Here is a 27,259-nt window from a genome sequence, read left to right on the forward strand (position 1 = left end):
AACGATGCAGTCCTCCTCGGTTATAAAGAATCGCAGAGTAAGAGGGGAGGAGTAAGGTGGCCACTAAAAGCATCTATAGATTCTAGAAAGCTGCAAATTTTGAGTAGAAAGGACCACACAGCCAAATCTACACAGTCACAAAACTCGGTATGAGAGACAAAAAACGTATCAGTGCATCTACACTATCAGATTTTGAATTAAAGAGAAATTGAATGCATAATGCTATGGAGGCTCCAAAGCACCAGAATTAAAATCATAAGGCTTAGTCATCAGCATGCTATATATAAAATGATCAAACAACTCCACATTCAACATGTGGAGGAAAAACTGTTGATACTGGTAAATTCCACAGCACTTAGCAAAATAGTTATTATATATATAATTATATATATATAATTATATATTGGCTGCTATATTATCTATAGCAGCCAATGAAACAATAGTATCAAAACACTAAGTAGTAGTTGCCACAATATCATTACAGTAACTTTTCAGATGTCCAGTAAGTGCTAAAGAGTTATTTTAAGTTTTAAATAGGAATATTTCAACAAAATTAGTTCAAAATACTCTGAGTCTCAGGAGAGGGGGAAGGGTAAAAGAAGGGAGTGAATGTTGTTCAAGAGATGTTATTAAATAAATCCTACACAATTTATAAAGCTTCACTGTAATGAAGCTAATAAGTAAGAGGAAACAAGTTACAAAAGCAAATCTTTTATGTGTAGAAACACAAAAACGTGCCTAACATCTACCTCCGAAAGAACTGTTGTATTGTCATGGTAAAAGCGAACACGAACATATGACCAAAATTTCAGAAAGTGCTTTTCAGTAACTTTCACTGCTGAGGTGCAATTGCTATATCTGACCTGTTATTTTTTGGTAATAAGGGGAAAGTTAGCTCAAAGACTAAGAGGTAGCCAAATTTTTTAAAAATGCAATATAACCTTAATATCTCAAATAACAGTAGTAATGTTGGCCTAGCTGTCATGATTAAAAAACATGGATAAGGATATGAAGACAAGACAGACAAATTTTTTATGGGCAAACTATTAATGACAGGTTACCTCCATATTCTGTTTAGACACTGTTTTGCAGGCTTTACAAAACTGCGGTACTAGTCCAGCAGCTGTATTCAAGTTAACCCTATAAGCCATATCAATATGTGAAACGTCTCATTCTGCACTGGCAGTTTCTGAGCAAACTACGTTTGGGACTCTGCTGAATTGTTTATTTATGATCTGAAAAAAAGAACCAGTGGAGAACCAACAAATATTAGAGGACATAGTTACGTCAGTCAGGCTGAGAGATACTGCAAGAAACTCAAAAAAAATAGAAGGTAAACAAATAGGAAAACACAACAGCAGAAAATAAAATTTGATAAATGGATGGAATTGAAAATCATTAATATTATTATACGGTTTACAGGATTCATACAGTTTCTTATAACAATTTGTCAGTATGAAGTTGATCAGAGAAATCAAGCACAAAATAAGTAAGAATAGTAATCAAGTTGCCGAGATTGCTGTTCAGAGCTGAATTTCTGCCGTACTTCCGGCTCTGTGTGTCCGTCCCCGGGCCCCGCGAGGGGCCGCAGCGCTGGCGCCGGGCCGCGGCCGGCGGCGCCCTCACAGCGGCAAGGCCGCGGCGGCGGCGCCGCAGAGGGAGGGCCCCGCCCCGCCCCGCCCCCCCCGACCGCGCATGCGCGCGGGGACGCGGTTTCCGCCCCCCCAGCCCCGGCGGCCCGAGCGCAGCCGAGTCAGGGACCCTCCCCTCCCTTCCCTTCCCTTCCCCTCCCGCTGGCTGGCCGGGGGCGCAGCGCCAGTCCCCGCCGAAGCGCCAGTCCCCGCCGAAGCGCCAGTCCCCGCCGAAGCGCCCTCTCGCCGCCCCGCAGGATGTGGAAGCTGGTGCCCGCCGCAGGACCAGGTGAGGGAGGCCGGCGGGGCGCCGCGGGCCGCCGCCCCTCCCCCCCGCGGCAGCGTGCGCGTGCGCGGAGCCCCGCGCCCGGGGCCCCGCCCCGCCCCGTCCTCGTCCGCCCGGGCGGCTGCCGGCGCCGCCGGGGCCGCGCAGCCATCTCGGCGGCTCCTGGTGGCCGCTGGCCTGGCTTTCCGCCCGCGCTCCCGGGGAGGCGCTGGATCGTCCGGGCTGGGCAAATCGGGACAAAATGATTTATATTTTTTATTCTGGAAACTTTTCCAAGCCTGCGCCTTCGTTTTCTCACATTGCGGTTTTCCTTTGAGCCATGTGCGGTGCAGACTGTATACCGCGGTATATTTAATACGGCTTTTGCATTTCCCTGGGTCGAGGTACCTGCTTTGTACATCTGGGATGTCTTCAGGCATCTGCCTTTTTTCCCCGGTTTCTTTATCCATAAGGGCTTTGGCATACTCATAACTTTCAATGGTAGGTGTCTTACAAAAATAGAAATGTCTTCTTGTCTTAAGCACCTTGTGTATAAAGAGGAGTCGTATCACCACTCAGTCTGCTCTTCATTTCCTGTGAGTGAAGCTAGGATGCTTGACTTCCTTCCTGGTGGCAGCAGGACCTAATCCTATTGAAATGGACCAAGTCAATCCTTGGGGCCTAGGAAAACCCTTGAGCAACAGCTGAGACACTGGCCTTGGTTTTGGATTCAGGAAGACCAGCCTGCAGTGTTCATATTTGGAAAGCTGTTTGCACAGCACTGATGACTAGAAATCAGTCTAATTATTCGTCCATCTTTGTCAAGAAAAGTTCCTGGCTCTGTGACCAGCAGGTAACACGCACCTTCTGGATGTGGTGAAGCCATTCACGGCTATGTCATCGAGAGGCCTAGATGAAGAATGCCAAAATGAACTAAAGGTTAGACGAGAGCCTGAACTCGCTAAGTATCAGTTTGATCGATGTTCAGACATTTATTAAGAGGATACCTTTCATCTGAACCACTTTAACAAGTTAGGCACCCTTAAACTTGTGTTCTAGTGTAGTTATGTCATTTCTTTCCTACATGTAAAAATTGGTCTTCAAGAAGTATTAAAAAGTTAAATAAAGTTTTAGGCATATTGCAGACTTCTGAATGGTTCCTAAGAGCTTCTGGATGTTCTGAGCAGAGCACTGTGAATTGATTTTTTTTTTATGTCGTTTTGCTTATTTTCAGGAGAGCCATATCGACTTTTAGTTGGTACGGAATACATTGTCGGGCGCAAAAACTGTGCAATTTTAATTCAGGATGATCAATCAATCAGTCGAAGTCATGCAGTTCTGACAGTAAGTCATCCTGAAGCAGCCCTTGTAAGTAGCCAGCATTTTACTGCATTACACTCTGTGTGTAGATGACTCAGTTGACCATGACCAATTTCACTTTCATTTCACTTTCACAGACGTTTTATGGCTGGAAGAGAACCACTGATCACCTGTCCTTTCTTAATCTTGAATTCTTCTGTAACTTGCTTGTCTGTGTTGAGAAATTTAGTGCCGTAATTCCACTGGTTCAGGTTCCCATTTGGGCATTCCTTCTATTCCAGAGTGAAGATTCATTAGGAATTTGTATTAAAATAATCACAGCAGAAAAATTATACAATTAAATTTCCCTGTGTAGACAAGCTTTAAGTTCTGGAAAATGTTTCTGTTGTCTTCTTCCAGGCATGGCTCTTGAAGTCATGTTTCACTTTGCATCGTTAATTTCATATTTGCTTAGAAGACTGTGGAAATACATATGTCCCAAGGATACTTAGCAAGCAGCACCTTTCTGTCACTTACATGTTGTAATTTCTGTTGACATTTTGAAGCCAGTCAGTGGGAGTTTTATTTTTGTAACTGTACATAAAATTTAAAAGAAAATACATAAAATATATTTGTCCTTGTTAATAATACAAGCAGTGGATAACTACACAACAAAATTTCTTAAGAGTAAGCTGACTGTTCTGACTGCCATGTGAACTGCTGGGGAAACATGACAGTGTCTAACCTGTTCTCAAGGCATGCTAGTGTCGCCATACTCTGCGGCTTGTAGGAGGAAATAAGGGAAATTCCCTGTTGGGCACTATAGGTACCAAGTGACTTGAGCACCTATGCCAGGGCTGAACTGTAGGTAAAAGCATCAAAAATAAATCTCAGAGCCTTGCTAAATTGTGGTAGCAAAGGCTCTGGGCTAGCCTTGCACAACCTCCAAAAATACTGGATATAAGAAGCAGTAAAGCTCTGAAGCTGAAGATCATTATTATCCGAAATCTTTGGACAAATCAGCATCATTGTCCAAAGTCTTTTTTTAGGGTAATATCTTGTGGGCTGTTTCGTATGTATTGACTGCTTTATTCTATAATAAAGAAACTTGTGTCAAATTAACTAATGAGATTTGTTTATGCCTATTTTCAGAGCCAGTCTCTCTCAGTCCCTCTATTAACGATAAAAGATACCTCCAAGTATGGTACATTTGTTAATGGATCAAAACTGAATGGCACTTCAAGGACTTTGGAGTCTGGTGACAGAGTCAATTTTGGTGTCTTTGAGAGCAAGTTTAGGTAAGAAATAGTTACACTGATACTAAAATACCAGTTAGAAAATTACAACTTTCAGTATTTTCAAACAGTTTCAATTTTAACACCTCATGTAACTTTACAAGAAGATAAAACAATAAAAATTCAAATTATGAGTTTTTAGAAAGCAAAGGAGATAGAAAAAGTATTATTTATGTTCTGCACCTACTTTTGACGTTACAATTGTTTTATTGTAAAATACTGGATTTTTCAAAGATGTTGCACCATGTACCATTGACTGTCTTCCAGCTATCTTAAGCAAAGAACAAAGTTCTAGTTGAAGAAGAATAATCTTAAAACAAATGATCCCAAAGAAGGGAGGGAAGTTTAGGGGAAGGAGGGAGTTTTGCTGAGCTCTTGTCAGCTGTTGATAATGTAATGAGAAAAGAACTGAGATAGTTTGAGAATGCTTTATGTGGTGCTAGCCATTGAATGCTGTTACTATGACATACGACTGCTTCCTCTTTATTGAACACAACTTAGTATTAGTTTTCAAATTTAATGTGCTTGCCAGTGTGATTCTGCAAATATATAGCAACACTTCTTGAAGTAAAGTGACAGGTAAATATCTTGTACCACTAAAATCGATATTGAAGTGAACAGAAGTTTTTTTTTTTTTCCTTAAAATTTGACTATTATGTTACTGCTGCTGCTATTATTTAATGGTAAAACAGCATTCTTCACCACTTCTTACAGTAATTACTTCGGATGTTTTAGATAAATATACATGAAATGTACAGGATCTCATGTCACAAAATCAAATTCATTGTGACTTCTGTACATGAAAAATGATTTAAATCTCTTTCTATTTTGTCGACTAAGGCAAACCGAATCATGGAGCCTGGTATACTGTAATTCAGTGTGGAAGGTCTGCAAATGTAAATAGACATATGGTCAAATGTAAGGACCATCAAAAGTTTCTTGAATTCACACTCTATGAAACTTCTGATTTTAAATATTAATTCATTTACTTTACAAACTCTTTTGTAAAGCCTACTTTTAGCCCTTAGAAGCACATCCTTAAAAAAAGAAAATTGTTAGAAGTAAGTTTCTTCCGATGTTTCCTTCATCTCAAACCTTGCAGCATTCTGGAAGCACTAATCTATGAGATATCCGTCCTTTATCTTGGGACTAAATAATTCAGGTAGCCTCAGAAACATTTCAGGCACCAAATCAAAATGCTGTTTACTTTTTCTGAATAAAAACTCCTTTCTTCAGGTAATTTTAAATCACAGTCCTTGATTCGTGTAGGATGTATGAGGTTGTTGTAGGACAAACAGTTAACAGTCAGCTCTGTTCATCATAATGCTTCTCTGAAACTGAAAGACAATTCTCTTATGCTTGTTCTTTGCAGAGTAGAATATGAATCTTTAGTTGTCTGCTCCTCATGTTTAGACATCTCTGAAAAAACTGCTTTGAATCAAGCCATCCAGCAGCTTGGAGGCCTTGTCACAAATGAATGGACCACTGAGTGTACCCACCTTGTCATGGTGTCAGTAAAAGTTACTGTTAAGGTATGTGGAGCTTTTAAATATTGATTAAGTTGCTTTGCAGTTTTCCTACAAATGAGAACAATTAAGTTCTAGACCTGCTCAAGACTATGGCAAAGATTCATTTGACTTGAGTTGGACAAAATTTTCCTTTACAAAACAGTAAAGACTACTCTTTATTTTACAAGTTTAGAAAGAAATGTATGTTGAGGGGAGGTTGGAGGGAAGAGAGAATGAATAAAGCTATTTAAATAAAGGAGAGAGTAGGAAGAGGATGGAGAAGGATAAACATCTCTATGTTTCAAAGCCAAAATGTCTTTCTTAAATGAATTAAAAGTGAAAAAGAGAAGTTTGTTACTTCTTCAGACTTATTGAGAGAAATGAGAGCAACTTACATTCTCAAAATCTTACTTGTTTTCCCTGCAATGTTCCTGTATTATTTGTAGAAAAGCCAGTCTTACTAATCAAAATATCTGCTGTTTCCTCTTTTTTTTTTTTTTTTTTTTTTTTTTTTTTTTTAATTGGCCAGTGTTTCCTTATATTCTATTAAGCTCCTCCACAGTTCAGTTCCAGAGTCCCTGACTATGAGAACTGAGGGTTTAACAGAAGGGGCGAATCTTTTACTACTGTGCTTCTGCTGCCTCTCCTGTCCTAGCCATATCTTTCATGCATCCATACAGTAATTGGGATGAGAAAACTCATCTAGAGGAAGAAGTAACCTTACAATGTAAGAGAACATATTTCTTGATCTAGTTGTATGAACATTAGTGCCAGCCAAATGGGGAGAATAAGCCCTGGAATGGTTTAAAAAAAACAAAAACAAAAAACAAAAACAAACTGCTTATTTGGCTGTTGAGCTTTACTTCACACCCAAATTAATAGAATCGCTCACAATAGCATCATTGTAGTAGGTCTGTAAAAGAAAATCACCTAATCAGGTAGTATTTACTTAATTTTTAGTCTAGATTTTAATAACTATTCTAATTATTTGCTGATTATAAGGTTTGATGATCACTGGGTTGTCATGTCTGCTGTTTTTTTTTCGTTTTTGAACAGAAGACAAATTTCTTATTAGTCTTCTCATTTCTCTATGTCTTCCTTTTCTCTTTGTATTTTATGCTACATAGAGGTTAAAGGAAGCACACTTTATTTTGGGAGGAATTTCTAGCCTTTCAAATTTCCAGTTCACTTGCTATACTCAGTATAATTGTGTACAGATTGGATATTAATGCTTATTTAGCCAGTGTTTAATTTCTAAATATTCTTTTTCATAAACTGTTACGTAGGAATTTTCTGTGCCCTCCCCGCCAAAGAACATATGGCATTGTTTTGTGGTTTGGAGCTTTAGTTCTCCTTCTGAAGACTTGATTTTAATCAATTGGCTTGTTCACTTTTATAACTTTGGTCAACAAAATAATTAAAAACCAGAATGTTAAAAGCAAAGTTACCATGTTTCTTGACAACAAGGTCAAAGTTGTGTTCATTTGTGCAACATTTTCCATGTTTGAGCATTTCAAAGCTAATGTCAGCATATTCTAGATGAGTTTTTCAATGCAGTAAATATTTTCCATCTTTTCAGACTATATGTGCATTGATTTGTGGTCGACCAATTATAAAACCAGAGTTTTTTGTTGAACTAATCAAAGCTATTCAGTCCAGACAACAATTGCCAGCTCCTGAAAAGTAAGTATCATATTTTCAGTGTCACAGAATTAAGCTTATAGGAATAAAATTATCAAATAATTATATCTACTCAAGTTTAACAAACTGTATGAATTGCAGTAATTTTAGTTGCAGAAGAATACTTAATATGAAATATATTTTAATATTCTTGCTTTCATCTCTAGAGTTTATGTTTATAAATATGTCCGTGTATGTGTAATAGTTAAAATTAGCTCTTGATATTTATTATATGTTTAGAGATGTTACTAGCTTTGCATAAGAATTTGTTTTGAGAGGTTGCTATAGCAATCTATGTGGTAAATGTTTGAAATGACTTTTAAACTTTTGAGAGTTAATACACTAAACCAAGAAAATTAGCTTTTTATAAAAGAGATATTTATAAAACAAAAAGCTTATTTCAATATGAAAACATATTTTTGCAGTTCACTGTTAGTTTCTAAGTTCTGAGTTTGTTGTAAGCTTTGGTCAAGACAAAGTTAGCCTGACCATTAAAGCCCTGAAACAGCAAATTTTTTTGTTTTCTGGCAAGAGTTGAAATAAGACTAATATGCATTGGACTTCATTATGTAAATATAAAATACTGTTTTCAGGGTTAAATTAACCTGAAAAGGTAATCCTTACTTTAGAATAAATAAATGTTGCAGTATAGCCCTTCTGGTCACTTTCTCCATGTAGACAAATGTAAAACAATTCTGTTATTCTATGAGAGAATTTCGCCTGAGCCTGTTATGCAAAGAGGGAGAATGTCTGCTTTTTTGTTTCTTTTTTTTTTTTTTTTTTGTTTTTTTTTTGGTATGAACACATGATTTATGTGGGTAGGAAATTCTCATCATGTGTTCTTTTAAAAAAGAAAATCTCATAGGTACTTGTTCTTTAATCATTTCTATTCCTTTCATGCTTTCGAAGATGATAAGAAATATAGACAATGAGTGGAAGTGGAAAGAGTACTTGGCATTTGGGAAAAAAAATGCTGAACTCTTATATTAGTTAAAAGGGAGAATAATTGTGAAGTGTAATTATTTGAAATGCATTAAAGCCATTAGGATATTTCTGAATTATTTGTTTTAACCTAGTGGCTACTGAATACCAGACCTCTGAGGTGGGTGAAATGAGTGGTGAGGAAGAATAGAAATAACTTTGTTGCTTTCTTACTTATATATAATATGTGTGTATATAGGCACATACAAACAAACTTGTATACTTACAAATCTATATATATATGTATGCATGTCATGACATGGAGATTTAATTAATTAATGAGTCTGATAATAGCTATTGGTAGAATAGTTGAGAGGGGAAGAAAGAGCAGCTAAACAAACTTCAGTAGTGCACACATGGTAGTGGGAACAGTGCTGTAGAGGACTCATGATAACCTGTAATTTTTAAGTGGTAAACGTATTTCACAGAATATAACAATACCTTGTTAAAACAATACAAGTGCCAATCTGGAGCGATTGGTAGCAAATATTCTTTAGTTTCTAGATGTTGTTTTACAATTGTAGAGGTTTATGTAATATATCAAGTTGGTCATTCAGAGTTTCTCATCTTTAAAGCTCATTTTATTTTCTGCTTCAGAAAACAAGGAGAAACTTGGTAAACTCTAATTTTTCCTTAGACTTAGACTTCTGCATTGTTTTTGAAAGCATATGAAAAAGCTAACTAGAAACTACTTAGAATCTTGTCTGGAATATTGGACACGAGTTACAATGGCAGATCACTTATTCATTTTAATAGAGATACTGCAAGCCATTGAAAGGCAGCCATTGGATGTGTGATCTGACATTAGCTTGTTTTAGATATACCTACCTGTAAGGTTGCTGTTACTGTGTGTTAATATTGTTTAGGCTCTTAAAGCCAGGGTGCACAATATCCTTTCCTTTAATATTTAAGTCTTAAGAACAGACAGTGCATTTCAGCTGTTAAGTGCTCCCTAAAGTAGAATTTGATGGATATGTTTCCTTTTTCTTTTTTTAACATTTTTATTATCTATTAAGACCCTCTGTGGAACTGAGCTCACTAAATGGGATCGACACTAGCAGTATATCTGGTATTTAGCTTTCAAAGAAATAGTTATGCAACAAGCAAAATGAGACAGCTGATGTAATAAACAGGTCTATATTTAAAATAATTACAGTATTTCAAATGGATCATATTTTAATCATCTTTTAAGATTTAGTTTGTGGGAAGATATTGAAAATTTACTTAGCAGCTGTTTGCATTTGATTTCCAAAAATGTTTTTAAGTTTCATAGGGATCACTGCAGCTAGAGGTGCCATCCACATGACACTACAAAACTTGTGGCAATACTATTGTGGATCTGAAATGAGAAAGACATATTGGTGTGGTAATGCAGAGTGATCCTATCAATTAAATCCTGATCAGTACTATGGAACTGAACCCAAATTATCTTAGTGTTAAGCAAAGATAATCCTAAAGTTCAAAAACATTAAAACTTTCTGGCTTATACTAGGACTTCACAGAGTTGCAAACCTACAATTAATATAATGAATGTGGCTTCTTGAAACTTTTTATTGTGAAGTATCCTCCAGTACTCACTGGAACATTAAAGTTCACTACTGGTTAAGTACAGCCTTATATATAATGATTGATGAGTTTTACTGCAGCAATTCAGTGTATTTGGTGCCAGACTTTGAAAAGTTGGGAAGGTAAGCGAGCCCTTAACAGAAACTCATCATGAATCAAGATCTTTTTAAATGAAAGATTCTAGACTGTAGAGGGGCTTTTCTGCATGTGATGTTGTTATATTCAAAGCTTTGGGGAAGAGAGCAGAAGGGGGGTTTCAGAATCACAGGATGGGAGTATGTTCCCTTTGAGCTTAAATCAGGACTGGATGAGAGTTTCAAAGGAGAATAAAGAACAATTTTATGGGGAGAAGGAAAAAACAAAGGCGAGATGATCATTTCGAGGTTGCTGCTGACATTCAGAAAGATAGGTTTGAAATATATTTCTAGGGAGAAGTAGATGAGTTTTTATGTAATGCAAGCTACTATTTGTCCATTTGTACTCATCCTTTTGTTTTTTAAAAGTGACTGTTGCCTGTATTTATTACCGGTTAATAATTGCCTCGGCAGGGCTCAATATCTGTAGTCTTGTGACCTAGTAATGGAAGTACAGAGTCAAAGCAGAGTTTGTAATCAAACAAACAAAATGCTGAATCTGCATACTATTTATCTGTTTTTTATTTGACTGACTCTTACCTCTATTGTGATTGTGATGATAATACTGCTAGAAATAATGTTGAGATTAGGTATTAGTGGAAGAAACAAGTCACATTGGTCAATAACGGTTCTTGTTGTGAGGTGCTCTCTAGGTCGTCTTTAACATTTTTGTTTACTGATAGAGGACCACCTCTATGTAAGACTGCATACAAACTGAACCAATAATAGAAATCATTACAGCATAGCTTCTGGGGAAAAAAAATCTTGAATTTTTGTTTTTGCTAAACATCATGAAAAAAAATCCAAAATCATAGGCTGGCTTCTATGAAAAAGACAAAAGTATATGGTCCTCATGAAGATCCATTCATATGGCTTACTTGATTGCGATGGCAGACTAAATAGTATTATTTCCAAGGTTCATCCATAGCTAAATTCATATCTTAGGACGAAAGAGACCTATGTTATGGGCAGTGTCTTAGCTTCCTTTTTTTTTTTTTTTTTTTTTAAGGAAGCAATTAAAGATTTAACTAGAAAGACTGTATTTTCTTTCTGGCCTTTGATGCTTCAGACAATGGACCTAATATGGTAAGATAAGTTGTCCGTAGCACATGAGATATTCTTGAAGCAACATAACAAAAATTTTCAGTCATTTTTTTCTCACTAGCAGAAACTTTTCAATTACAGGAGAGATTTTTATGATCTTCAAATACTTTGCAGTGCCAAGGCAATAGGAGAGTTATCTATGTTCTCCTATTAAAAGACTTTTTAAAAGCCTTCTATTTGTTAAAAATTACTTGTAGATTAGGTGGAAATGTCCCAGTTGCAGTTTTTAAGTTCTTTAATAATGACAGTAATAGAGATTTCTAATGACTAAATATTCCTTATTGCATTGTGTATTTTAGGAAACAAACAACTCTTTCCAATTTTTTTTTTTCTTTTCTGTCTAAAGAAGTTTATACTCTTCTATATAATTACTTGGTTTACTTGCAAAGAGGAACAATCAATGGAAGATTGTTTATAATTGCAAATGAAACTTTTTTTTTTGTTTTGGGAGGTATTAGTTCATTCATTCAGTGAACATGCTGGCTGTTAATAGACTCACATTTTGACTTGGGCAAACAAACTTACTTTAATTAACTTTCTTCTCTCTGAGGGGGATGAAAAGATACTGTTTGGAAATTATAAACTCTACTGAAAGATTGAAACTCAAGAAAAGTCTGGCTAGAAAATGTTTATAAGGAGTATTATATACTCCAATAACATAGTTATGTTGACTTCAGGAATACTGACTTTGGAGTGCACTGATAATGCTTACTAAAATCTGAGTTGCTTTATTCCTTAAAATTAATGGATTTTATAATATCTATTTTAGCATCAAATGATCTAATGGAAAAATATTTTTGTAAACAGACTTGAGCAGGTTGCTGAAATTTACCAAATACTCATTTTTTGAAACCTGAAGTTCATGTTGGTTACCAATTTCAGTTGAATATGTAAAGCTTTACAAATTGATTGACAAGAACACAAAATAACAAAGATTATTTAAAGCTAACTGTAATATTTTAGTGCATTTTAGCCAATTATAATTGAACTGCATGTTTGAATGCAATATAAAATTTGTGTGTCTATGCCTGCGGTCAGCGTTGAGTATGAGTAATCTGTTGCGGAGGAGTGTATTGGTGTGTTTACGGGTGGTGGAACTACTTATAAAGTAAATGCTTTTTTTTTCCCCCAGGAACTTAAATATTTCAGCATTTCAGGGTTTATGTTGCATATTTAGAAACTGATAATCTTTGGATGAATTTAAAAAATTAATTAAAAACATTTGTGCATGTATATATACAATTTTCTGGGTTGTTGACTCCCAAATCTGGTTTATGTGTTCAGTATCTCTTCTTTCTGTATACTAGTGTGAGAAGGATAGAAAAATTAGCAGTCAGAATAAAGATACGTAGATCTACATTCATCTGGATTACATGCATGAACTGCTGTTTAGGTACAGAAGAGGTGTAGCTCAGTTAAAACCTACCCAGCTCTCACCCCTTTTTAGGATGTGCCTTTACCTTGTTCTGTCCAAACTGCTGTAGGAGTGAATATGTGGCTCAAGGATCCTGTAAATTCTATCCTGAAATTAGCAGTAAAATGTCTGTCATAGTCCACAGGGTTTTTATGAGGTCAATATGCTGTCATTAACTGGAGCTGAGATCACCATATCATTTTGCAAATAACCAGAGTTAGTCCAAAGTTATCACAGGAAACTGAGATACTCATTTCTGATTTGGTGTAAATTACATGGCCAGAATTAAAAGATTCAGGATACAGTTCCACTCTTTCCTCATCTTTTCCTAAGTTGCCTGCTCTCCTGGTCATTTTCTTTGCATTGGAGAAAACAGTTACAAAGCTGCAGAGTGAATCTGTTCAGTTCTCTGCCATACCAGAAAGAAAAGTGTATTGTGTAAAGTATTTGTTTTCTACTAGAGTAACAGGCCGTCATCTAGTTTGGTGATGCACAATTGTTTGTTTTTGTTCTTTTTTTTTTCTTTTTTGATCTAAAGGAGGGATGGCAGGCTCTACCTGAAGGAGAGTTTACTGTTATTGTAAATGCAGAATGAGATTGTAATTTCATTTATCAATATTGTTAGTTGATAATGTACCATGGTATAGGATGAATATATGCCTAGAAGTGTTGTGCTTTTTAGCTGCTGAAGTAGAACTCTTGGTCTTAGCTTAGATATTGAGAAATGAGAGGCTTTTTCTCAATCTCCTGAAAAATATTTATATAAACTATTTTAGTGGAAACAAAGAAATACATTATTTTACCTTAAAGTTTTCCTCTGAACTAGAAAGGAGTGTTAGTATTGATGAGTAGATCTGAATTTCATAATTCTAATTTTGTGTTCTTGCAGCTTTTATCCCCCATTTGATGAGCCTTCCATTGGCACTGAAAAACTGGATCTATCTGAGCATCATGAAAGAAAAAAGATATTCAGTGGAAAAACTTTCCTGTTTCTAACTGCCAAGCAGGTAATTGGCTTTGCATTCTAGAAATATTGCAGGGGCAGTTTAGCACAGTTTCTGTTCTCTGTGGATTCATACTCATTCAGGGCTCGTTAGGATATAAAGGTTTCTGTATTTTCATCTTTTTACAAGAAAAAGGCTTAAGTAAGACAAAATATAATGTGAGAAGGTAGACACACTTGTGCTAACGCATCGGTGGTAAGTACTATGCTGATAGTTTAGCATACTTCTAAGCTTACTACGTTTTAATATGGTTCTTTGTTTGTTTATTTTTAATTGCATTCTCTTTAGCACAAGAAACTGAGTCCAGCAGTTATACTTGGAGGAGGAGAAGCAAAATTGATGACAAAGGGCAGAGAAGATACTTCTTTACTGGTTGCTCCTGAAGTTTGTGTTGTTGATGTTGGGCTGACAAACTCACAGATCCCAGGATCTGAGTCTGTGGGAAGCTGGACTGATTCCATTCTGACTGTTCTGCAGAGGTGAAACATTGCTCTCTTTTACTATGGGGTAATTTCAGAATTTTTCTTGTAATTTAGTCATTATGTTTTCATTCTTAAAATATAGGATACTTAGAAGACATGTTATTCATAGCTTTAAGTGCTTAAATAATGCAGTAACTATAATTTCTTGGGACAAGAAAGAAAGGATTTGACTGTGTGACTATGAAGATGTCTTTCTGAAGAGGATCCAATTGTGCAAAAATTAATGCAATGAATCTGCTTTGTGAAAACAACAATTTTTGAAATTTTTTTTTTAATTCTGTTATTTAAAAGAAGCTAATGAGTATGTTCTAGATCATCTGTGTTGATTTACACACAGATTTATTTCACAGAAAACAGGTGAAATGTTGCCTTGTGCTCATGTCATTCATTTCCCTTTAAATATATGCATATTATGTTTTTGAAAAGCACCCTCTATTTAATAAAAACAGTGGGGTTTTTTAGGAGAACAGACTATATATTTATAACATCATAAAAATACTACCCTCTATAATAATAAATAGTGAAAGAAAACAAAAAACACAACTGTGTAAACCTAGTAGATAAATACTATCTACTTCCCCTGAATTTCCTGTAAAACATAGGGTGAGAGGGAAAAACCCACTGTGCTTACACTGTTCTCACAGCTATAGCGCAGAAGGGGTCTGTCTGTACTTAAAGCTGTCTTGTCAAAAGTACTTGAATCTTTCATGTCACTCTTCTATTCACATGTATTTTTGAATTAATGGAACATCACAGATGGCTGAATGCCCAGTTCTGAGATCAAGCAGAGAAAGATGCATTTGCCAGATTACTGGAATTAGGCAGTAGCCATAGCAGCAAGAAACCTGGAAGTTCATACTTGTGGGACATGGGTATGTTGGTGGATAACTATGCTGTCATACTGTGTAGTGGAAAATTGTAGTGTGGGCTGATTCTATGATTCTGTGTTTTTGCGTGGAGAGGGAGTGGAACATTTTGTACCATATCGTTTTTCTGCCCATTTACTACTTCATCTTTGAATCTGTATTGAGAAGCATTTGTTTTAGTGATTTGTCTTAATATTATTTGTATGTTAATAGCAAAGATCTAAGGGCTATTCCCGAGGCAGAAATTGGATTGGCAGTTATCTTCATGTCTACAGAAAGATACTGCAACCCTCAAAAGCAGCCTGGTGACAAAGGTAATTGGAAGAAGGGTACTAAAAAGTTAACAATATTGAATAGGTAGTATTTCTACAATCCTCTTGTATCCTCCCTGTGCAATCCTCTTTTTTCTTTTCTTTTCATTTTAACTTGGATTTTTAAAAAATCTGTTTTAACAAGAGCACTAAAATAGAATGTCACTGCATGAAAAATGTGTGCAAGTCTGAAATGTAACTGAAAAAGTAACTGACCTGGTAGTAAGCTGCATTGAAAACTTATTTGACCTGTAGGTGAAAACAAAACAGAAGAAGATCTAAAATTAGCTTAAAAAGCAGACATAAAGTACAATGACCTGTAAAGGAAAGGATTATTTTGTGTGTTTGTTTGTTTCTTTTGTGAATCTTTAGAAGCTCACATTTTTAGTGGCCACAGGATCAATATTTATGTAGTAGTTTATGAATTCTGTGCTATTCTGGCTTGTATGAAATAACTGGGGTCATAAGAAAGTAAAAGATTAATGTTAGAAACCAAGAGAATGAAAAATGAATTAATTTGTAAAGGTTTGCCTTATTTGCATTAGGAGAACTCCTCCCCTGCCGCCACCCCACTACAAGAACAAATATAACCTTAAAATAACAATTCAAACCACTGAAACAGCATTTCCACATTTGCTAAAGTAATAGCTCAGGGAAAGACATTTCAAGTTTTGTTTTGAAGTGTAACTTATACTTGCTAATTAATATAAAAGAATTTAAAAATGTACACAAGAAAATTTTTGTTTCAGTTTCTCCTGTCATTTTTCTTCCGAAATTGTTAGTATGTGTCTTGTTTCTATAAAACTGTTGAACAGAATATAATTTAAGATTATATACATAACTATTGACCAAGTGTTGCATCAGGTAGGAAGTCCATAAAAGGCTTTAAAAAACTTAAACCAAATTAAGAACTTAAAATTGGAAACTTTAAGAATAACAAATGGAAAGCAAAATTTTCACTTTTCATATAAGAATATTATTTATTCAAAGATGTACTTCAAAGAAAGTACATACAGTCCCCAGAAATGTATTGGTTGACTAGAATTTTAGTTTTAATATCTTTGATCTGGGGCATTGCCCATCCAGTTAATTTGTAAAACAATTTTAAAAGAAATTGATTCTCAAAGTAAACTTAAAAATATTGACCCTACAGACATCGGAATAAGTTAGAAATGCTGATTCTTGTTTCCTGTTAAATGATTCAATTGGATAAAAATTAAATTGATTGTTTCAGTTGCATAAAAGGGTTGTACATCAGGCTTTTAAGTTGAGTATGCTTACAGTTTATTTTCTAAAAGGAAGCACATTACCGTGTTTGGGGCTGTTGTTATTTATGTTAAAAATCAAAAAGACTGTAAAGAAGACCTCTTCCTCTGATCTTGTCTCACCACAATGAATAGCAAGGATACAGTAGCTCAAGAAGGAGGCCTAAGAGGGTCTCTAGATTATTCAGTGTACAGTGTTAGCAAATACAAATTAATTTTAGAGTGTATAAATAATAAGTTACAAAAATAATGAAATCGTCATAGAAAACCTTGGAACTAGATATAGGAAAAATGTATGTGTCTGAGAGATGGGTGGCAATTAAAAATATGTATCTAGAAGCATGACAAGACAAATGTGAAAATAGTAAAGGTTAGTATCCTTTGACTTAAAGAAGACATAATTATATGAAAGCAAGGAGAAATGCAAACGCAATATTAAAGAAGTTGTATAGGCTCTTCTTCCTGTTCTACAGAGCAGTAATGCAACTGACTGAACAGAGAGCCACAAACAATGCTTTAAGGCAATCCCTCACTATGGTGATTATGAACAGCTTGGCTGTAGAGGACATCTCATTTTAAATCAGATTTTTTTCTTTAAATATGGAATAGTGGTTCTGTACTATTAGGAATAATTCCAGTTATAACTACTGCATTATTAGAGATCATCAGGAAACACTAAAAGCAAATTTATACTGGATTTTGTGCTCTGTTTTGCATAAAGTCTGTATTTTTCTTTTCTAGTCCATACTAATTTATAAATTCCACTGATCTTTCATTTTTAAATCAGTAGAATTCCATAACTTAAGTTATGCATTATTTTAGTGCAATTTTTAACTAAAACCTCAGAATCCTGTCATTTAGAACTGTTTCTTTTTGGATGGTTGGTTGCTTTTTTTAATGACTGAATCTGGATGATTTCGTGATTAAAACAGAAGAATAAATTGCATGAAGACCATTTTACTAAAATTTCACCTGGTTGGTTGCCAGGGATGTTAATGTGATAATACATGCAAGGAAAAGCAGAGTGGATATTAACCTTTAAATTTTTTTCTTGTATTGATCTTGCAGCTGCAACTAAAACTACTCCTGCATCAGCTGTTCTAGGGCCAGCCATTTCTCAGAGTTTGATTGTGGCTGAAACCGTAATGCCAGCTACTATGGATGATAGCACAGTATATGTAGCTGATACAGAGCTAGAAGAGCTAACATGGTAAGCATGAATGGAAATAGTTTCTAAGGTAATGCTTGCAAATAAAGTGAACTTGTGTGGTAGAGGAAATCTGATTGCCATGGACAATGATGTACAGTGTCTGAAATGACAGTTACTAAATTGCTGTCACTTGTCTGCAATGAGCTAATTTCTGCTTTCAAGTAGAACGGGTAGATTTCAAGTAGATAACAAAATATCAGACAGATCTTTTGACTCTTTTGATTACAAAAGTGGATACTGCAAATCTGACTCTCAAGTCTGTATTCAAAATTTTAAGGCTATTTAATGATTATTATAATATTTTATCATAGCAGATTTTACAATTTATGTTGTTAGCACACTTACATTGTTTATAAGTATGTTCAAAGTACAAATACAGCTTTAAGAAAATGATACTCTGCTGTGTAAGTGTAGTAACTTTTGTGTGTTCACTTTTTTTTTTTCTCTCTAATACAGTATGGAGGTAGTGAAAACTTCCCAGGTGGACAGAAAACAGAAAATGGCTTTCCACGATACAACCACTGTAAAGGAAAAGCCTAGTACAAGTGGCAATGTAAATACAGGAACATTGATATCTAGAATGAACAGAGCATCTGGATTTAGCCAAAAAAGTCATCCTCTATCACCATGTAAATTTTCAGAAGTGGGTAAACCTAAAGAGAGTGCTTCACATCAGCAGTCTAACTCAATTAGAGATTACTTCCCGGTAGCTAGAGGGAAAAGGTATGTTAAGATGCTCTTGCTGTTACTTCTCTTATTATTGTGTTGGTGCTATTTCTGGAAACTAATTTTAGTTCAAGGGTGTATGTTTTATTCAAAACATAGACTTAACTATTGTAGAAAAAAAAGATGGTGCTGTACTTTTGGGGGTTAGGTTTAACTCAGTTGGTGAGAGCATGGTGCCACGCTAACCGATAATGCCAAGATCTTGGGTTCGAACCCCGTATGGGCCACTCGTTTGAGGGTTAGACTAGATGATCTCCAGAGGTCCCTTCCAACCTTACCAATTCTATGATTTTATGATTCTATTTTATTTACTTTTTAAAAGATATTTTTTTGGTAAACATCCTAAAATGGAGAGCTTTGTCTCAAGGTTATTTATGTTTGAATTTTGCAATACAGTCAATAAAACCCCAGGAAGGCAGTTTGCTAATGCAGTTGATTATATTAAAGATTTTTTTTTTTAATTTCTTTCTTTTGTAATTCCTTTCTGGCTAAGGGAAAGAACTGAAGAAGGAGAAGAAACATCCGTACCTAAGCTAGCAAAATTGGAGGAAAGGTTGTCGCCTCTTTCCAAGCATACTCAACCCACAGCTTCTTCAGTGGGGAACAGCAAAGAACAGTATCAAAAGGAAAACAACACCCTGGACCAAAAACCAAATTTTGCGTTAGAAGAAACAGGTATCAAGCTTTTGAGGAAAAGTGGCAAACCAACAAGTGATAAAATTGAAAATAATGAAAAGCATGCATCAAAGAAGAGAAAGGAGTTGGATGATTCCTCTGAAGATACAGAAGCACTAGAAATTGTGTTTGGAAGCAGAGACCTAGACTGGGAAGATGAAATGGGATGTCATGGCCAGAAATCCCAAGGCAATGTACAAAAAAAAAGATGTTTGGAAGCCAAAGGAAGCAGATTTGAAGAAGTAAAACAAAGAGAGGAGAGTAAAATACTGGTAGGTTATTTACTCAGAGATGCCTGTCTCTGGAAGTCATAACTTCATTAGAAGAATGCAGATAGCTCTTTTAAAGACAAAGCTTTCTTCATGCACAAAGCTGCTTTACAAAGCTTTTTTTTTTGCTTGAATCAGATCATTCTGAACTAGAAATGAATGTAACATAGATACTACATGTGAGTACTGCAGTGTTGCACATCTAAGTATGTTTTTTTTCATTCTTCAGGACAAGATTTCTTTGTGAATTGAAAGCTGCTTGTACTCTTTTTATTATTTTTTTTCTATCTTTTTGCTCAAAAAAGGCTTGAGGCTTCTGATGGTTACTATAGGCGTGTCCTACCTATTTCCAGTCAGAGAATCTTTGGATGTGTCACATTAATGATTTAACAGGCAGGAATTTTAAGAGTCTTTTATGTCCTTAAAAATGAGTACCACTAAACTGCATATCCAAAAAGTCTGGTAAGCTTTTGTGAAAGAATATGTTTTTAATATTAAGCAAACAAAATAAAAATATAGAGTGTTTCCTGTCTGGTCAAAATAGGTGCAAATCATTTGAGTATGAAACATGGTTTTACTTAAGAAGAAGGTTTTCTTTTCCTGGACTATTTCTGTTTATTTTAGTATCTAGAAATCCCTTATACTAGTCAGGAACTACTGTTTTTGAAATAATCGTAGCTTTTATTTGAGTATGGCAGTTTATTTTAACAAAACTACTGCAGTGGAGTTAAACTGCTACTTGATATGTCTTGATCCAATATTCATATATCTTACGAGTTTTTGTTTTCTCCTTTAGAAATAGATTTCACTAACAAATTCTTTCTTAGTAAAACACTATTCTTAGAGTGTTATTTAAATTATTTTTTTACTCTGTAACATTCTTTTACGTGCTGTCTCTGTATATTAGGCTTCGGGCTGACGCTCTGGATAGACTACGCTTGTATGCACAACAGTAAATTAACTGACTGACTTGGCTAACTGAGGAGGTACCTGTTTCAGAGAGTTCTGAAGTTTTGTAAACATATTACTTGAAAAAGCCAAGAGGCTAGCAGCAAAATTTGGCTGATACTAACATGCTGTAACCAGATGTTGAACATTGAATACACAAGTTCCAAAATTTTATGCTTTTGATTTGTGCCAACTTAAAATAGCTTAAGTATTCTGATGTCGTATTCGTTCATCAATATTTGCATAGCAAAACTTAATGAGATTAAAGCAAATTAGAGAAACTGACTAACAAGGAAAAGAACTGTATTTTTTTTCCAGTCACAGAAAGCTTTCTTGATGCTTTTAACTTGGTATTTTTTTTGCTTGCGTGTTTGTTTGATCTTAAGAATAAGGTAGGGTTCTAGGAGAAACCAAGGAAACAAGGGATGTTGAATTAACAAGTAGCCACATTATTTTTTTTTAAAAAAAAGCCCTCACCAAAATAGGTTTGCAGAAGGCAACAATGTTGAGAGCTCTAGCAAAGTAGTCTATTAAGAGCAAAGGGAGGAATAGGAAAGGAGCAGGTTTAATTTCTATTTATTTCAAACAAACAAACAAAGCTTACTGTCCAGTCATATTCTTTTACAGTGTAGGCGGTGTTTACCTGCAGCAATATTTACATGTTATAATAATAAAGGTTTTCTTTTTTCCTTTGCTTTGCTCTAGATAACTTGCCATATCATACACTAAGGACTTTGTTAAAGTTGCCATATTAATGTAAACATCTGCAATTTCTAAAAGTATGAATGAATGATTGAATCTCTGGAGTTTGCTCACCTTGGATCAGATGAGCATCAGTAACTGTGCAGTCTTTGCTCAGCCAGCTTAGTGCTCTTATGTTGATACTTTACTGGGGTTTACTTCTGGCTGCGTGTGAATTTTGAACAGTTAGTTGCATCAGTTGAGCCATAAAGGCAGCCTGCTGAGCTGCAGTTACTTTGTATGTCTGAGCATAAAGGCAATTGGTTGTATGGATGCTCAATACTATGGTGTAGGTCTTTAGAACGGTCTTTAGAAATAAATACTAAAGAATTTTATAATAATGTTAATTTTTAATGTTGGTGACAGGTAAAGTTTTATTTATAATTGTAGAGAATCTCTTTGATTCCTCCTCTTTATAGTATCAGAGAGGAAGAATTGTTTAAAAGGCCTGACTGTACTGAAGGTCTGAAATGGCTGTCTGGATCGTTTTATGAGTTTTGTTGTGGTCTAAGAAAGTTTTCCTGGTGTAACTTCTTGTCAGGATTATAAAGGAAAACAAATCCTTATACTGAACTCTTTTTTTTCCAGATTAGCTATACATACTTAAAGATGGGCCTTTTTTTTTCCTGAGAAAGTCTTCTAATAGCATTGTTGATCCTGTACAGTATTTAAACTAGTTTAATTAATAAAGACCTATTTTGTCAGATGAATTATATTTTCAGTGCATAAGCAAGGAGATTTCATGATAAAGCCCCATAGGAATATACTACCATTTTTCTTCAAGTATAGGTACTTTGCTTATCTGGCATGACAGGGAATGTAGGTAAATGACTCAGAATCTATGGCGTACGTAAAGCTGATCAGTGCGTAAAGCGTTTCAGTCACTGAAAGTAATTTAAGAAATACAAACTTGGTTTTAAACTATGGGAGGAAAGGCACTTGCAGAATACTTTCCTGTCCTAGTAAAGAAATGTCCTTTGGGGTATATGTGCATTTAACGTATGAAATTAAAAATACTACTATTTATATTTGGAAGCTTTTAAAGCATTTTTTGGAACCTGGCAGAACTTTGAAAGTTGTAGACATGGACAAAGCTTTTGCTGCCTGTGTAAGGCAAAAACCTATGAGCAAATAACTGTGTTTTTTAGTAGAGAGAAAAAAAGCTAAAGTATACCTAAACCTATATAATTTTAAAAATATAGTGCAGTCGGTTTTGTTACTGTCTAAATATTTGAAAATACTTAATCATTGGAAGGAGTAGAAAACAGTTTTATATAATTATGTAGTCACAATTGTATTTAATTCCAGAATTTTTTTTAACAATATTTTATCATATAGAAGGAAGATGAACTTGGATCGGTTCTAACTTCAGCAAAGAAAAATGAAATCAAGCAAGAGTTGCCAATCTTGGTAAGGAACCAATCAGTTACAACTTTAAACAGCTCTGAGAAGTGTTAGCAAAACACATCTAAATTTTGCTTTAAAAACATAATGTTTGGGGACCTTATTCCAGGGTAAAGGAGGATCTAAAGGTCATACTCCTTGAAATAAACCTCTGTAAATTTGAATAGTACAGTTTAATATCTTAACTGTCTAAGACGTTGAGAATTGTAGTTCATTACACATCCACATAATGATGTTCATTATGGATAGTTGAGATGACTGAAACTACAGAAGCCTAATGTAATCTTATCCCTTCACTGTGGTTAATATTGGTACTGGTATTTTTGCTAAGTAACTACTTAAGGACCAGACAAGAATAGGATTTTCTTGTCTGCTCTGAAGAGATCAGAACTAGAATGGAAGAGATTGACCACTAGGAAAACACATATAACACACACTCATTAACAGTAAATAGCTGGCTAACTGTGTGTTGTAGGTGAGATGACTAAGAGAGGATGAAGGAAGAAAGGAGCTAAGCATAGCTGGGAATGACAGTTGGGCAGAGGAAAAGGTGAGGTGAAACAAAACTGAAATGGAAAGGTTTTGAAAGGAAAAGAGACTAGCCAGTCAACAAGGGGCAAGATAAACTCTGTTCGTGTGTGTAAGGAGAACAGTCCAGGAAGGGGAGATGCTGTGCAGGTATACTAAAGTGCAGTCAGCTCAGACTAAGGGACTGTTTGCACGTTACTGTTAACTGGCTGTATTGCTTTTGTGCTGGAGGATAGTTTAACTGCAGTTGTGTTGCAGTGCTTGTTCTGTACCACCCCACATAGATCTAGCCTCAAACAGCAAAATGGACATACTTACTGGCTGACTTACAAGCATTCCCATGCCATATAAAACTGTTTCATTGATCAGATCCAGCTTAATAGGCAAAAAAGTTGTTCAGATGGTACTAAATGTTACATATATCATGTAAGTATTATGTATAGTCTAAACTATAAATCTCTAGTCTAGATTTGAGCTGAGGATGTTCAGCCTTGTCTTCCAAGGAGTCAAGGAGCCTTGGAGTCAAATGGAATTTCCAGTTAAGTAAGCAGTCCTGATGTATTTAGACCAAGTAGGAGGCAGGGTGAAGGGAAGGAAGAGAGGAGTAACTCTTGGATAATATAGCTTAATTGCAAATAAAAATGTGGCTTTTTTTACATGGAGTTCTATGTTGAAGTAAAAACTAGTTAAATGAGGAACCTTGACATTATGATTATTACTACAGTTTTTAATAATCCTAATTTTTCAACAGATGTATATACAAGAAAAATAAATTCACTGAGCTCCCAGCATTAATAGTAGTATAAAAGGAGACATAGAAGTACACCCATCTTGTGCACTCCTAGTATTGCGACTGCTTCCCCATGCCCTTCTGTAATCCTCATTTTTACCTCAACTGTGCTCACTGCCATTTCTCTTCTAAAGTTTGTACTATTAGAACTTAAACTTTTTTCTTCTCACGCAAGAACGACAGCAAACTTCAAAATGACTCCAGTAATCTTCCTAGCAGACTTCTGTTGACTGAGTTCAGATCGCTGGTTGTCAGCCATCCAATACAAAACAGTCAGCTCTTTGCAAATACCAGTTATGGGGGACAGAAAAATTTCAAGAAGTTCAAAAAGGTTAGTGCATATTTGAAATGGTCACCAGGTGGCACTGTTTAAAATATTTTACAATTCTACCTTAGTTTTGTAGAAATTGATTATGAAAAGTTTTAAAATTAGAAAAAAGCAATTTAAATATCATGTTATATTATGAGCCAATATTTTGCTAACTGACTAGAAAACTATGAGGCTGACAAAAGCTTACCTCCTGTTAGATTATCTGGATACTTGTTTGTTATTTGGAATAAGTCTTTAAGTGGTGCATACCATAATCTAGGCTAGAATCATAATTTGAGATTGTGCCTCCAAAAGCTCACCATTTTATTTTACAGAGGACCTACATGGAGCATATGATGAATCAATCATTTTATCTAATGCAAGACTGTCTAACTTATCTAATTTTATCTAATGTTGTATTTCTAAATAGTACTAAAAATTGGCACTTCATGAAAGCAAGATTATTGCTTGCTTGGCTCTTGGAGCTACTTTAAGAAAATCCTTTTCTTACAAAAAATATATAAGTATTAAAAATATCATTTAAGCTCATATAAAAAACAGTATAAGATTACTAAAAATGTATTTTAATAAAATTCAGAGAATGTTAGTTAGATAGTACAACTTCAGGCTTTCTGGAAGTATGCTGTCACTTTCCGATGACACTTTAAACTTCTGAATAAACCTTAATAATTTCTTTCCCGCATTTTGGTAATAGTTACTCATCCATTCAGAGGTAAAATAGAATCTATTAGTAAATACAAATTTCTGATGTTTTGAACTTCATTTAGTGTACTACGTATTTATTTAGCAAATGTAACTTGTCAGTTTTTTTCTCTTTGGTAGAAGGCAGTTAATCGTAGTCTTTTTTTAAATACCGTATCTGATGAATTTTATTCAAATAAAGACTTTCTTTAATGATATCTCAGTAGACTTTCTGAATTTATTAAAACATATCTTTTATTTGCAATGTGCTTGCCTTGCATTGCAATTATAAGCATTTATTGTCATACAGGTAGCTTATCCAGGGGCAGGACAACTTCCATTCATTATTGGAGGATCAGATTTGATTGCTCACCATGCTAAAAAGAATTCAGAGCTGGAAGACTGGCTAAGGCAAGAAATGAAGGTAAGGAATTCTTTCTCAAAGATGAACAAAAGAAAACTTGACTCCTGTCAAGTGGTTGCACAAACCTGTGGTCATTTCTGAAGTATGCTTAAAAAAAAAAAAAAAAAAGCATACTTCTGATGAAAACTCAGAGCTTACCAGCTAAGATTAGTTTGTATAACAGTGACCAAATTTGAGTAGTGAAATATATTATCTCCCATGAATATGCAATAAATGGAGTAGTTGGAAAACAGTTATTTCTAGGGGAATTGTGTTATTATTTATATCATTGTGTTAGTACTGGACTATATTGCTCTTTTGAATTATTCACTAGTCTCATCATTAATGTCTAATATTGAATATTATTCCATCAGAAACAGAATCAACAGGCAAGAGAAGAATCACTTGCTGATGATCTCTTTAGGTAAGAGTTTTGTTTGTAGTTAGAAGTGTATGTTTTACATCACATCTTTGAACAAATTCTAGTCTTGTAAAAGAATACTCTCTGAGTATTCTTTTCGAAATTCCTTGTATTCCCGTGTTTTGAATATACTCAAACTGACTTTCATCTTCTGTTTTTTATGCCTTAAATTTCCAATTTCATTCAGACTTGCTACAGTTTCTGAAGAGAATGTTCTCAAACAAAATGTTGCTATGTCCTTTCTCATGTGCACAAGCTTGATTGTAGTCTCATCCAGCTTATGAACAGAGTCAGCTTTTCTGCCATCACTGTTTGCTAGAGCCTGATGAAGTGGTTTGATATTACAGCTAAATCAGCCCCCTGAATTTCTAATCTGAACTCCCAGCAAAAAGTTTTGGGGCCTGACACTTCCTTCATGCTGGCCATGGCACTTCTCTGTCCCTCTGCTGAGTCACTTGAGGGAGCTAAAGCGACTGAAGAAGAGTTTATGAAAACTGCTTTCTTTTCTGTTTAAGGTCTCTGACTGAGATTATGACTCCTATTTCCAGAATTTAAAACAAAGATTAGAAAAAAAATCTTAAATCCCTCAGTATAGCCCCTGTGTGACTCTTATTCGGTTGTGTGTGTAAGGTATTCATGTGTGAATACAAAGTACGACAGATTTTTCAAAGAAGTGACACAGGATTGGGGAGGATGAACCGCAAATACACAGAAAGAAGGCGAAGGTATAGCAGTGTAGATTCAAAATATAAATGTGGTGCACTAAATAAGAGAAATATGTAGTATTCAGAAGTAGATAAAAATAACTAAAACGCAATTGGAAGCTATGTAAGGAAGGAAGAGCAAGGAAATATTTTACAGGAGTAGAAGGCAGCAGGAGGGTTTTCTGCATGGGTCATGGCCAAATGTTCTACACCGTTGTGAATGATTCCCTTGTTGTACCCTCCCTTTTCTTTTTACCCTCCCCTCTCTTACAAGTTCCTCATTTATCGAGCCATTGCAAGCTTGGAGAAGTTTGTTCATGCATCAAATGTTTTTTTTTAAGTAACTAGGAAGTTGATGGCACAAGTTCTAGCTTCCGTATCCTTCAGTCAACAAGCAGCTACCGTAGTTAATCAAAGATGTGCAATCTAGGAAAGAATCGAACACTTCATTGAACACTTTGTTGTGATTGCATAAATAAAGCTATATAAATAGTTTTATTAACTTTGAGTATCCTCGGGTTTTGCTTACATATGACAAATTTTCTTTTTCTTACAGATACGATCCTAATGTGAAAAGGAGAAGATAAATTGTGACCGGAATTTATAGCACTTTTCTAGCTAAA

The 27,259-nt window shown here is 35.2% G+C and overlaps 1 protein-coding gene across 1 annotated transcript; it reads left to right on the top strand.

The window, feature by feature from the left end:
- Window positions 1-1,736: 1,736 nt before the first annotated feature.
- Window positions 1,737-27,259, top strand: NBN (nibrin). The gene is made up of 16 exons (XM_062570529.1): window positions 1,737-1,920; window positions 3,131-3,264; window positions 4,348-4,493; window positions 5,863-6,022; window positions 7,578-7,681; window positions 13,767-13,884; window positions 14,170-14,360; window positions 15,443-15,543; window positions 17,874-18,015; window positions 18,472-18,738; window positions 19,235-19,688; window positions 22,713-22,784; window positions 24,272-24,427; window positions 25,419-25,532; window positions 25,886-25,935; window positions 27,193-27,259. Exons 1-16 carry the CDS (start codon window positions 1,890-1,892, stop codon window positions 27,221-27,223), a joined length of 2,271 nt encoding a protein of 756 aa, XP_062426513.1. The 5' UTR covers window positions 1,737-1,889; the 3' UTR covers window positions 27,224-27,259.

This window comes from Rhea pennata, chromosome 2 (genome assembly GCF_028389875.1).
Source record: "Rhea pennata isolate bPtePen1 chromosome 2, bPtePen1.pri, whole genome shotgun sequence".
Classification (NCBI taxonomy): Eukaryota; Metazoa; Chordata; class Aves; order Rheiformes; family Rheidae; genus Rhea; species Rhea pennata.